This window comes from Anomaloglossus baeobatrachus, chromosome 8 (assembly GCF_048569485.1).
Source record: "Anomaloglossus baeobatrachus isolate aAnoBae1 chromosome 8, aAnoBae1.hap1, whole genome shotgun sequence".
Lineage (NCBI taxonomy): Eukaryota > Metazoa > Chordata > Amphibia > Anura > Aromobatidae > Anomaloglossus > Anomaloglossus baeobatrachus.
The window spans coordinates 244,127,386-244,141,619 of record NC_134360.1 but is presented as its reverse complement, the minus strand read 5'-3'; the positions used below and the strand labels follow the sequence as shown (position 1 = coordinate 244,141,619).

Below are 14,234 nucleotides of genomic sequence, written 5' to 3'. Positions count from 1 at the left end.
CTTTGCCTTCCAGCAAACCGATCAGATGATATTGGATCCGGATTGGACGGCGCGGGACCCTAACCCAGGATTACTGCGGAGGGGGGTTTATTTCAATAAAGATGGAGTCACTAATTGTGTTGTGTTTTATTTCTAATACAAATATTTTTCTGTGTGTTGTGTTTTTTTTTTTATCATTACTAGAAATTCATGGTGGCCATGTCTAATATTGGCGTGACACCATGAATTTCGAGCTTAGGGCTAGCTGATAATATACAGCTAGCCCTAACTCCATTATTACCCAGCTAGCCACCCGGCATCAGGGCAGCTGGAAGAGTTGGATATAGCGGCAGAAGATGGCGCTTCTATGAAAGCGCCATTTTCTGGGGTGGCTGCGGACTGCAATTCGCAGTGGGGGTGCCCAGAAAGCTTGGGCACCCTTCACTGTGGATTCCAATCCCAAGCTGCCTAGTTGTACCCGGCTGGACACCAAAATAAGGCGAAGCTCACGTCATTTTTTTTTAAAATTATTTCATGAAATTCATGAAATAATTAAAAAAAAAAAAAAAAGGGCTTCTCTATATTTTTGGTTCCCAGACGGGTACAAATAGGCAGCTGGGGGTTGGGGGCAGCCCGTACCTGCCTGCTGTACCCGGCTAGCATACAAAAAATATGGCGAAGCCCATGTCATTTTTTTTTCTTTTTGGGTAAAAAACTGCATACAGTCCTGGATGGAGGATGCTGAGCCTTGTAGTTCTGCAGCTTCTGTCTGCTCTCCTGCATACACTAGTGAATGGAGGATGCTGAGCCTTGTAGTCCTGCAGCTGCTGTCTGCTCTCCTCCATACACTAGTTAATGGAGGATGCTGAGCCAAGTAGTTCTGCAGCTGCTGTCTGCTCTCCTGCATACACTAGTGAATGGAGGATGCTGAGCCTTGTAGTTCTGCAGCTGCTGTCTGCTCTCCTGCATACAATGAACATTTTGAATAAGGAAATGACATCAGACCTTTTTTTTTTTTTCCATCAACTATCTTTAATGGCATTGTGCACTGATTAAAAACGCAGTGAGCAAAAACGCAGCAAAAAACGCACCAAATCGCGGCAAAAACGTGACATGCAGCACTGCAGATGACAGAGCAGAGCAAGTTGGTGACATGCTCTGCTCTGACACATAGTGTGCTGCATGTCACTGTATCCACTCTGGGACTTGTTGTGCAGGTGACCGGATGATAGATGTCACTAACTTGCTCCACTCTGTGACTTCTGCTGCATTGTTCCAACTGTATACACTCTCACCTGAACAAGTCTCAGAGTGGGGCAGTTATTGACATGTATCATCCGGTCACCTGCACAACAAGTCCCAGAGTGGAGACAGACAGTGACATGCAGCACACTATGTGTCAGAGCAGAGCATGTCACTGTCTCCACTCTGGGACTTGTTGTGCAGGTGACCGGATGCTACATGTCACCAACTGTCTCCACTCTGTGACTTGTGGTGCAGGTGACCGGATGCTACATGTAACCAACTGTCTCCACTCTGTGACTTGTGGTGCAGGTGACCGGATGCTACATGTAACCAACTGTCTCCACTCTGTGACTTGTGGTGCAGGTGACAGAGTGCAGACAGTTGGTCCCATGCAGCAGGACAGGTGGCAGAGCACAGCGGTGACATGCCTGTCAGTGTCTTGCTGCTGGGAGGAGCAGATGATCACACTGCCCGACACCGGACGCTCTCCTGACATCGCAGCAGAGCGGGCGGGTGGAAAGTGTGAGCACATACTTACGTGCAGGGGGGATTCAGCTGAAGAACCACCTCCACCCCCCGTACTGCACACTGGCGCCCCGTGCCTCACCATCTGCAGGACGCCGGCTCCACACTGACGTCCTCCGGATCCTCCCCTCGATACTGGGCTGTGATGTGCGGTAGTCACCGCCCACAGCCCTGTCACTCAGTGTGAGTGGTGCCAGCCTCCTCTGACGTACCCGTCTTGTTTGAGAGCCCGGAAATGCCGGGACGTCAGAGGATGCTGGCGGCCACAGCTCCAGGGGGTCATGTGACAGGCACTGAGCGTGCAGGATAGCGCCGCTCAGTGCCAGAACTGGAAACAGAAGCCAATGGAGAAAACGCCTGGAAAGGTAAGTAGAACTCCTACAGAAAATAAAAAAAATGGGTGAACCACCCCTTTAATAAAGAAGATCAAGTTTTATATTTTGGATGTCGTGCTGGACTTTTTTGTTTTTTCCCTGGGAGTTAGAAACCTAGAAAAAGCAGCCCAGTGATATATGGCTGGAATCAGTCTCTGCCCTTACATCATACTGCTCTCAAATGGGGAGCAAAAACCTGGTGACAGATTCAGTTTAGAGGGGACCGGTCTGTATTTAACTGTGGCCACTCCATCTGCTGACCGACACAAAAATCATGGGAAAAAAGGAAGACGGTACGACCAACTAGGAATAAAAATCTTCAAGCTTCATTTAATTCCATTTATCGTAATTAAAAACAGTGGATTAGTGACGGCATAGTCAGCCTGACGCATTTCTGCAGCACAATGCTCCCTTAGTCACAGAGTACTGAGTGGAGTACTGAGTGGAGTACGGATTGGCATAGATTACTCTATGACTAAGGGAGCATTGTGCTGCAGACATGCGTCAGGCTGACTATGCCGTCACTAATCCACTGTTTTAATTAAAAGGAATTAAATGACGCTTGAAGATTTTTATTCCTAGTTGGTCGTGCCGTCCTCCTCTGCTTTTATTCATAACAATAGTGAAGCATCTTTCTACGTAGCTGTGATCTGACATTACTTTATTTTTCATGAAGAAACGGATAAGAGAAATGTTAACTTCCAGAGTTGTCATGTTCTTGTGTCCTTCTAACAGCACTGACCGGACAATGTCCGAGATATGTAGGAACATTCCCCCAATTGGTAACACTAAGGCTAGGTTCACATTTCCGTTGTTTTAAATCCGTCAGGTCCGTCAATGCGACTGAGCGACGGATCCATCGATTTTTAGATGTCAACTGACGCAACGGATGTGTTATTTCACAGGATTCCGCTCACAGGAATCCTGTGAAAAAACTGATCCATCGCGTCCGTTACTTCCGCTGTGCGTCCGTTTTTTGACGGATCAGTCATGATCCGTTTGTGTTTGGGACAGCCCAGTGGGTGTGCCAAACATGCTGGGCATGTTCAGTAGAGCATGACGGAATCCAGCACCATAGACAAACATTACAAGCTTGACGGATTGCGACAGATTCCTGCGCGGTGTGTTAATTTTGACAGCCAAAAAAAGTTACATTCTGCGTTGTTTCCGCCCGGCGGTCAGTCCAAAAACGACTGACTGCGGCGCAGCGGATGCTACGCAAGGTCATCAGTCGCAATCCGCCAGTAATACAAGTCTATGGGACACAACGGAATCCGCCAAACAGATTCCGTTGTTTATCAGAGCCACGGATTGTGACTGATACAAATTGACGGAAATGTGAACCTAGCCTAATGCGGGCTTCACACGAGACGATCTATCGTATGATAGATCGTCGGGGTCACTGTTTTCGTGACGCACATCCGGCTTCGTTGGCGACGTCGTCCCGTGTGACACCTACAAGCGATCGCAAATCGGTGACAAATAGTGAGTCGTGTACTCGTCGTTTAGTTTTAAAAAATCGTTTATTTAACTTTGCGCCGGTTGTTCATCGAACCCGGGGCAGCACACATCGCTCCGTGTGACCCCCCCCCGGGAACGATGAACAGCAGCTTACCTGTGTCCCACGGCACCCGCCGGCAATGCGGAAGGAAGGTGGTGGGCGGGATGTTTATGTCCCGCTCATCTCCGCCCCTCCGCTTCCATTGGCCGGCCGCTGTGTGACGTCGCTGTGACGCCGAACGTCTCTCCCACTTCAGGAAGAGGATGTTCACCACCCACAGCGAGGTCGCTCAGCAGGTAAGTACGTGTGACGGGGGTTAAACGGCTTTGTGCGACACTGGCAACGATTTGCCCGTGACGCACAAACGACGGGGGCGGGTACGATCGCTCGTGCAATCGCACGATAGATCGTAACGTGTAAAGCCCGCATTCGACAGAGCTGACACAAGTCATGAATTAATATCAAAAGTGCCAACACTTTCATACAATTTTGTGATATTTTTAAGTTTTTCTGTTTTGGTGAAGCGGGGCCCAAGTTTCCAATTTCTAGGAGATAAAGCAGAGAGTGCGTTGCATAGTTGTAAATAAAAAAAGTTGGTGTAGATTTCATGCAGAATAAAAGGATTTACTAAAACAAAACATGTCAGGAAAGGTGATCGCTCCCGATTAAGGATTACCATAGAGCGCCCCGTGCACCTGCAGCAGTCGGATCCTAGAGAGTGGCCCCCAATTACCAGGTTCCCATCCTAATGAATTAAACAGAATCATCTGTACGATCGCACAGGTTTGGGGACTTGCATTGCAATTAATGTATAATTATAAAGGACCACAGCCGGTGGTGAGGAACGATTACAGGATCCGACTTATCCTTCACGACGTTTGCCAGAAAATGTAGCAATATATTATTTCACCCTCATTTTATTGTAACAGATCAGGATACATTGTAGGGGGCAATTCTCAGTTGTATCAAGTCTATTTTTTATGGGATACTTTGCGTTTTTGACTATATCGTCCTGCCTTCTGAATAAGTAACAGGCTGTTTTTCGAGTGAATTTGCAACTTAAAAGTTTTGGATTGGTTATGACAGACAATGGCTTCCAGTAGCATCATATCTAAATCAACCGGTAGGCCATTAATCTCACTTTGTGTCAATGCAGGGAAGCATTTTGTATCCGTGTTTGTATTAGCAGGCAGCTTGTATTAAAGGTCAGTTGCCTTTTGTGCCGCTGTCTGACATTCAGACGGTTGTGGATTTTTGGCAGTAGTGTTATTGTTCTGCAGGGATGATCCGTGTTATTTCAGGACAGAGGGAGTTAAACAAACAAGACAAGGAAGAAAGGAGAATATCAAAGCACTTTACATTGATTCACAAAGTCCATCAGACATCTGATGCCCTGCAGCCCTCCATGGGCACTGGGAGTAATATGTAGACAATTGAGATATGCAACCTGATTACTTCAAAGCTGTTTTAGCAGCTCCATGCAGGAATGAAACCAGCAAAAAAAGAATATCCATTTCTAGTCTCACACCAGTGACCAAATTCTGTCCATCCCGAAAGAGCAACAATGGATATTGACATGAAGATTATGTTTTATTATAAAGCCAGTCATATGTGAATAATACATGATGACCATTCATTATTTTTTATATAGAAATTCAAAACAGGTTTTACTCCTCCATTGCTGTGCAAATACAGACTCCAGAAGACTTCAACATCTAGGAGTGAAGAGAATGAAAATCCCCAAGTTTCTGTATGATACAGCCATCTGGAAACCACGATGACCAGAGAGCCACCGCGGCCAGAGAGCCACCGCGGCCAGAGAGCCACCGCGACCAGAGAGCCACCGCGACCAGAGAGCCACCGCGACCAGAGAGCCACCGCAACCAGAGAGCCACCGCAACCAGAGAGCCACCGCAACCAGAGAGCCACCGCAACCAGAGAGCCACCGCAACCAGAGAGCCACCGCGACCAGAGAGCCACCGCGACCAGAGAACCACAATGACCAGAGAGCCACAATGACCAGAGAGCCACAGTGACCAGAGAGCCACAGTGATCAGAGAGCCACAATGATCAGAGAGCCACTGTGACCAGAGAGCCACTGTGACCAGAGAGCCACAATGATCAGAAAGCCACTGTGACCAGAGAGCCACCGTGACCAGAGAGCCACTGTGACCAGAGAGCCACAGTGATCAGAGAGCCTCCGCGACCAGAGAGCCACCGCGACCAGAGAGCCTCCGCGACCAGAGAGCCTCCGCGACCAGAGAGCCACCGCGACCAGAGAGCCTCCGCGACCAGAGAGCCACCGCGACCAGAAAGCCACTGTGACCAGAGAGCCACCGTGACCAGAGAGCCACTGTGACCAGAGAGCCACCGCGACCAGAGAGCCACCGCGACCAGAGAGCCTCCGCGACCAGAGAGCCTCCGCGACCAGAGAGCCTCCGCGACCAGAGAGCCACCGCGACCAGAAAGCCACTGTGACCAGAGAGCCACCGTGACCAGAGAGCCACCGTGACCAGAGAGCCACCGCGACCAGAGAGCCACCGCGACCAGAGAGCCTCCGCGACCAGAGAGCCTCCGCGACCAGAGAGCCACCGCAACCAGAGAGCCACCGCGACCAGAGAGCCACCGCGACCAGAGAGCCACCGCGACCAGAGAGCCTCTGCGACCAGAGAGCCACCGCGACCAGAGAGCCACCGCGACCAGAGAGCCACAATGACCAGAGAGCCACAATGACCAGAGAGCCACAGTGATCAGAGAGCCACAGTGATCAGAGAGCCACAATGATCAGAGAGCCACTGTGACCAGAGAGCCACTGTGACCAGAGAGCCACTGTGACCAGAGAGCCACTGTGACCAGAGAGCCACTGTGACCAGAGAGCCACTGTGACCAGAGAGCCACTGTGACCAGAGAGCCACAGTGATCAGAGAGCCACAGTGATCAGAGAGCCACAGTGATCAGAGAGCCACAGTGATCAGAGAGCCACAGTGATCAGAGAGCCACTGTGACCAGAGAGCCACTGTGACCAGAGAGCCACAATGATCAGAAAGCCACTGTGACCAGAGAGCCACTGTGACCAGAGAGCCACTGTGACCAGAGAGCCACTGTGACCAGAGAGCCACTGTGACCAGAGAGCCACAGTGATCAGAGAGCCACAGTGATCAGAGAGCCACAGTGATCAGAGAGCCACAATGATCAGAGAGCCACTGTGACCAGAGAGCCACTGTGACCAGAGAGCCACAATGATCAGAAAGCCACTGTGACCAGAGAGCCACTGTGACCAGAGAGCCACTGTGACCAGAGAGCCACAGTGATCAGAGAGCCACAGTGATCAGAGAGCCACAATGATCAGAGAGCCACTGTGACCAGAGAGCCACTGTGACCAGAGAGCCACAATGATCAGAAAGCCACTGTGACCAGAGAGCCACAGTGATCAGAGAGCCACAATGATCAGAGAGCCACTGTGACCAGAGAGCCACTGTGACCAGAGAGCCACTGTGACCAGAGAGCCACAATGAAAGCAAATCATGAACAAGTTCCACTATGACTAGAATTCACCATGAACAGAGAACGCAATCACCAACATTTACCATAACTAGACAATGCCATGACCAGAAAACACCATGATTAGAGAATATCATGACCAGAAACCAAAATGAAAAAGGAGCAAGAGGAGCAGAAACCGGAGCAGAAACCAATAGATTCCAGAACAACCAGATCTCCATGACCAAAGCTCACCATAACTGAATGATGCACATTGAAAACCCTCTTTGATCAGAAACCACCATGGCCCGAGTCTGTAATGCCATGGACCAAAACCAACCATGATCTGAGCCAATCATGAACAGATTCCAAAATGACCAGTGACTGCAGAGACCAACATTTACCAAAAATAGATGCTGCCATGAACAGAGTCCACTGGAAACACAGCCAACTAGGAATAAGTGGCAACATATCAGGATATAGTCATTACTAAATGCCACCTTGACCTCAAACCTCCAACAGCACAGACAACTATAGCCACAAATCCTGAAGCTCTACAGGTGTCTGTGAAATTACATATTATACTTTTTCTATCTCCAGATCTAGGAAAGGCGCATGAAAGGGTCTGTACAAGACATCCCATGTGATGCCATTATGACAGTTTATTGCATTGGAGATCTCTCATCCAGTCCAGGTGAAAAGCACTAACTGGTGAAAGTAAAATATATCTTTGTACCGTGTTAGCCAGTAGAGATAAAAAAATTTGTTTAAAAGAACAGAGAGTCCTCAGTGGTTGATACCTTTTAATGGCTAACTGAAAAGATGGTAATAATTAATTAAAAGGTATCAACCACTGAGGACTCTCTGTTCTTTTAAACAAACCATCTTTTCAGTTAGCCATTAAAAGGTATCAACCACTGAGGACTCTCTGTTCTTTTAAACAAACCATCTTTTCAGTTAGCCATTAAAAGGTATCAACCACTGAGGACTCTCTGTTCTTTTAAACAAAAGTAGTCTCGAAAGCTTGCAATTATTACCATCTTTTCAGTTAGCCATTAAAAGGTATCAACCACTGAGGACTCTCTGTTCTTTTAAACAAATTTTTTTAACTGGTGAAAAGCACTAACTGGTGAGCAACCATCCCTAATGTGCAGGGATTCAGGTAACCGTGTCCTGGTGCTTCCTATGGTCAGCACTACTCTTATGATTACTGTATTATACTGATCTTGTAACACTTGATAGTGACCAGCTATTAGGACTTCTCACCTTTGTATTGTTTTGTTAGTACAACTAAGAGCCATTTATGTGTCTATAGAATCTGGTGTTCACCACTCAATCCTTTGTTATTGTTTCCAAGCCCTTTGTGCAATGATAGCTGAACTCAACAAGGTTATTACAGGAAAAGGGAACAATGAAGCATCAAGAGCAGTTTTACTCGGTGAAATTATTACAACACTTATTCAGGAAAATCAACATGCTAATAACCTGTGTAATGTCACAAAAGCCCAAGTCCTGTTATATGGGACGCAAATTCTGTCAATCCACAAAATCCATTCAGGCTAAAATCTACGAGATATTGTCATATTAACAAGAAGCAAATAAAGGAACTTCAAGTCAAATAATGGCACTATGAAACACAATAACATAACAATTGAAATACTGCCCACTATGTACAAGTATATAACCTCTATAATACTGCCCCTATACAAAAATAAACTATTATAATACAACCCCTATTTATAAAAATATAACTACCATAATACTGCCCCTTAGATATAGGCATAGAACTACAAGAATACGGCCTCTGACTATGGATATGACTACTATAATACTACCCCTTAGGTATATAACTACAAGAATTCAGCCTCCATGTGCAAAAATATAACTACTGTAATACTGCTCCCTATATACAAGAATATAACTACTATAATACTGCCCCTATGTACAAGAATATAATTACTATAATACTACCCCTATGTACAAGAATATAACTACTATAATACTGCCCCTATATATAGAAGAATATAACTACTATAATACTGCCTCTATGTACAAGAATATAACTACTATAATACTGCTCCTATGTACAAAAATATAACTACTATAATACTGCCCCTTAGATATAGGCATTGAACTACAAGGATACGGCCTCTATGACTAAGGATATGACTACTATACTACTACCCCTTAGGTATAGGTATATAACTACAAGAATATGGCCTCTATGTACAAGAATATAACTATTATAATACTGCTACTATGTACAAAAATATAACTACTATAATACTGCCCCCCTATGTACAAACATATAACTACTATAATACTGCTCCCTATGTACAAGAATATAACTACTATAATACTGCTCCCATGTACAAATGGCAAGATCAAAGTCTTTCCTTACAAACCAAAAACATCCAAGCTTGGTTAGGTTTTGCCAAAATCTACATCATCTGCCAAAAGCATGTGGGAAAATGTGTTATGCTCTGATAAGACCAAGGGTAAACTTTTTGGCCATAACTCCAAAATGCATGTTTGGTGAAAAGCCAACATTGTTCATTGGCAAAAATTAATGCTATACCCACAGTGAATCATGGTGGAGGTAGTTTTTTGGGTTGGGTCATTGGCAGCCTTCTCACACTGCCAGATTATGCTTGTTCTCGAAAATCAAGCAGTGTAAGTGCGCCCTTAGTGATGAATTTACAGTATCACGAACTTTTCTCAGACTCTCGGCTATGTCAGTAACTAAGGACTGTTGCACTTTCTGCACAGACTGAACTGTTTCCTTCACAGCTTTAATGATTGTGTTGATATAACACATTCTAATGATAACGTTGCCCTTTCTTCCCCACATTCACGTCCTGCTGCATAACACTGTTAAAAATAATTATCATGGGTGATATTTTCTTTGCGCGTAAGATTACGACCTGTTTTCGGGAGGGGAAAGCTATAAAGGTCACAGACATTTTACCATAAGCTCAGGATTTATAATAGTAATTAGCCCCCTCCTTTTGTAGCGAGTGTTGGGGGGCACAGCCTCAATCTACATGTCGGAATCAGTTCAGTAATTACACTGACTTCACCAATAATAAAGTTTGTCAAAGAAAGATTGGAGCAGAAGCTGATCACAATACAAGAGTGGAAAGGAACCTAGTGCTAACAGATGTGATAATATACCGGAGGTGAGAGATGGCGGTGTGGTCAGGTAACGGGCTTCATTAGCTCAACACTCTGAATGATACCGAGCAGAGTATCCAGGAACGAAGACACAAGATGTGACACCAGGAAGAACTACACTGACCACGACATCTTCCTGCAGATGAGGGCTTCACCATCAATGCCCTAATTTTAGGTTTTTCCAATTAACTCCAACATCTTCCTTAATGCACTGAAAGAAAACGTCCAGCGCAATTCCTACCGGACAGTCTGTACGTCATACCTGATCGGAGTTGTTTAATCCTTCCATTACTGGTAGCAGTGTCCACTGGAAGGAAATCCTTATACCAGGAGATCTCAGGATCTGGGTTTCCGCTAGCGGCACAGAGCATGGTGGCCGTCCTCGTCTTCTCCACCACCTTGAGCTGCGGTCCCATGTCAATAATGGGGAACCCATGAGGCAGCTGCTCTTCTGCAAAAAAACAGAAATGACCAATATGTTAGAGAAATGACGTATTCCTTCAATACTAATTTATACCAATAATGAAATGTATTTACAGGTCTATTTTCGTTATCAACGCAATTAGCGTGCTGCATGGTTCTGCTCCAAAATAGCATGAAAAGTCATTAATCATCAGCTATGTCAGAAGTAATAAAACCCCCTCCCCCCCACATCATCAGCCAAAGAACCAAAAGTTATTACCGCTATTAAAGCTGTGAGACACATTAGTATGGTATCTCTTCTATGACGCTAGGACAATGCGGAGAAAGAGCTTACTCCACACTCATTACATGTCTGGTGTGAAGCATATGGCGGCTTCCTATAATCTTCAAACAATATTTTCTGCATTCGCCTCAGTAACTGTAATGTATAATTTCTTTTCTTTTTTTTCCAGAGATCCTCTGTATTGTACTGTTTCTCCAGCAACAAAGAGTTGACCTTATTCCTTGCAGATTTATGAGGAAAAGACCCATCATGCGTTCCGGAGTTATATTTACACATTATTACAAACACCCTCAGGACTGAATAATTTACTGCTTTTGTAGTTACAAGTTAAATCTTTTAAAGGGGAAGAAGAATAGGTCAGCAGCAACTCGAGATGTTAACAAAGCGGGAATTACTAATGTTTTGCTGAGCTGTAAAGCAGAAATTACAATTGCAAATAAATAAAAGTTTACGTGCGGCACATTTCAGTAATGCTTATATATGTCTTATCAGAGAGGAGGATGGAGGATGCCATCAGCCTGGGCTGAGACTAAGGAAAGTCTATATAGTGATATTAAAGTAATATTTTAAAAGGGTTAAGAAATCCAAGTATCAAAAATTCACAGCTGAATGCTCTAATGTTAGGATTCAAACAATGCATTAATTGACTGTGTGGGGTGGGAGAGATACCCATGGCAGTGCCCAGCTGTCTGACTAACCTAGTGTCAGTACTATAAGAGCTGCAGGCGTTCATTTATGTAATTTTTACCCATCTATTTTACACTCCTGGTCCCAGCCACCGACTGAAGTATGTGTGATACAGCTCTCGCCAGTTGAGATGCAGTTCTTAGAAGCTTCAAGTCTCCAGTCCTTCCTGACACATGACTAGCACAAGTGGCAATTTGGATTATATCAATCTTGCCATTTGATTTTATTCTTGAAAAACCCCTTTAGCTATCTTCTCATACTATTTTTTGTGAAACAGCATAGGGAAGGGGTTATGGGGAAAAAGAGCAATTTTAATTTTTTTTGGTATTTTTTTTTACAACATTTACTTCCATGTTTCCTCATAAATAAGACCTACCACAAAAATACTGTATTTAAGACTACAAGGGGTCAGCATTGAAATAGAATAATATTTTAGGCAAATATAGGTACTTCATTATGATTATTAAATACATCGATGACGTATTATTATTATTAATTATTATAGCGCCATTTATTCCATGGCGCTTTACAAGTGAAAGAGGGTATATGTACAACAATCATTAACAATACAAAACAGACTGGTATAGGAGGAGAGAGGACCCTGCCCGCGAGGGCTCACAGTCTACAGGAGGAGAGAGGTCCCTGCCCGCGAGGGCTCACAGTCTACAGGAGGAGAGAGGTCCCTGCCCGCGAGGGCTCACAGTCTACAGTTGACGTATGATAAGTGACTATCAGTAGCGTGGTGGTGGTGGACCAGGACATAGAAGGTTTTTATTTTTTAAATCAACTTTGCTAGTAAATACAGGAGTAGGTGCTTGTGACTAATCGCAGAAGTGTGTCACCATACAGTCCTACCATGGTAACCCTCAGCATGGAAGAACAACATTCACTAGCCTGAGGGAGGCCGAAAGGACTCGGAGCTCTGCGTAAGTCAACGGCAACATTCCTGAAGCATTCTGCAAATCAAATGGATGCTGTAAAGACAGTGTGAATGTAGCCTTAGAGAACAGAGTTCCCTAAATAAGCCTGGTGAGGATTATCCCACTCCAGGAGAGGGCTGGCATACGAGGCATGGCAGCCGCAGTTGGAGGCTCTGAACTTCGTGTTCATTACGAGGCATTCTCCGACTTAATTTGAATACACTCAGAGGCACAAAGAGCTGAAAGGCACAGCTGAGCCACTGATATGCAAAGCCGTTGTCCTAGTGCACGTAAAACAAAGGCCTGGTAAGGGAGCGGGCTATAAATACACATTTAGCTGCTGAGACACAGTCATAACTTTCAACTACTATTCAAAAATGAAAAAGCCAACGGCCTAGGAGACAGGTAAATAAATAAAAATCAGAAGGCTGGATTTCTTTCCCCCCAATTAACACTGAATGTTGTGGGGAGGCGTGGGTGGACTGCAATTGGTAAGTGACTAACCCCCCTGCTGGGAGTTATAAACAAAAGACCCTCCTTTCTCTCAAGGTGAAGAGAGGCCGGTAAGCTGCTAAATTTCCCAGAACCTGGTGACTCAAGCCGCGCGGCAGTACACAGAACGGCGTTCCAGTACAGGGTCAATACCGAGACACAGAAAGCACAGAACACGCAGTAACTTGCATAGCACAGAGAATAATGCCATTATATTACGGATACTAAAGAAAAGAGATTGCACTTTTTAGCCTTAGTTTTAAAAGATGAGATTATAAAATAATTCTAAGCAGCGTTATTCTTCTTATATCTGTTTCTGGGGAATCGGGGAGATCCCAAATGGTTTTCACTCAACTTTCCTAAAGGCTTGAAATGGGTCTATAGAGATAAGGGAGCACGGGATGTTTGGAAACTATTTTGGTATTCTTGGACACCATATTCTTGGATATTCTTGAAAATCGTACAAACCAAAATATTTCAGCAGCAGAAAACCTCCGTCAGAGTGGTAATGATGGTGGCTGTAGGACTGGTGAACACCATCTATTGCTCCCAGGTTGTCTAGTCTTTGTCGATGGGATGATAAGTATGAAATTGCTTCTTCAGAGAGGAAGAGGACTTGAACTGTAGCACCACCTATTGGAAGTAGGAATCCTAAAAGTCAATATCAACCCTTTGACGAAGCTGGTCACATCTCTTAGAATAAAAGTCAAACTAGATACTTATTCTCTTTTTGCAGACACATGTTTCGGGGTGATTGCCCCTCATCAGTGCACAGCAAGATTTCTAATCTGATGGGATCTAAGAGGTAACGTGCCATTGTGTAACAGGAAATGCAGAAGCCTCCTTGCCGCAAATAATCCCAGATTTATGTGACGCCTGCAGAGATATTTTCATTTAAAATGTGATTGTCATCAGCAAACTTCTCTGATAGCATCGTATATGTAAAGGGGTGGTTCACTACTCAGCATTAGTGACCACATCGATGTAAAACTCATAAAGAAGGCTTTTCTCAAATACCTTGTGTAGTAAATACTGACTCGAAGCGGTGCTATTGTGGTCCGCTCATCCCCATCATGTGACCCCCAGCCTCCGGCACCTCTGAGATCTGGCGATGTCGGATCAACTGGAAGTTGATGTGACATCACCGAGGC

The 14,234-nt window shown here is 45.0% G+C and overlaps 1 protein-coding gene across 20 annotated transcripts in view; it reads right to left on the bottom strand.

The window, feature by feature from the left end:
* PTPRF (protein tyrosine phosphatase receptor type F) overlaps positions 1-14,234 on the bottom strand; it is a 1,173,234-nt gene that overhangs the window by 58,550 nt on the left and 1,100,450 nt on the right. For all 20 annotated transcript variants that reach the window (XM_075320465.1, XM_075320466.1, XM_075320464.1 and 17 more), the window contains one exon: positions 10,541-10,729. In XM_075320465.1, coding sequence (XP_075176580.1) covers positions 10,541-10,729 — 189 coding nt within the window. The remainder of the gene's footprint in view (positions 1-10,540; positions 10,730-14,234) is intronic.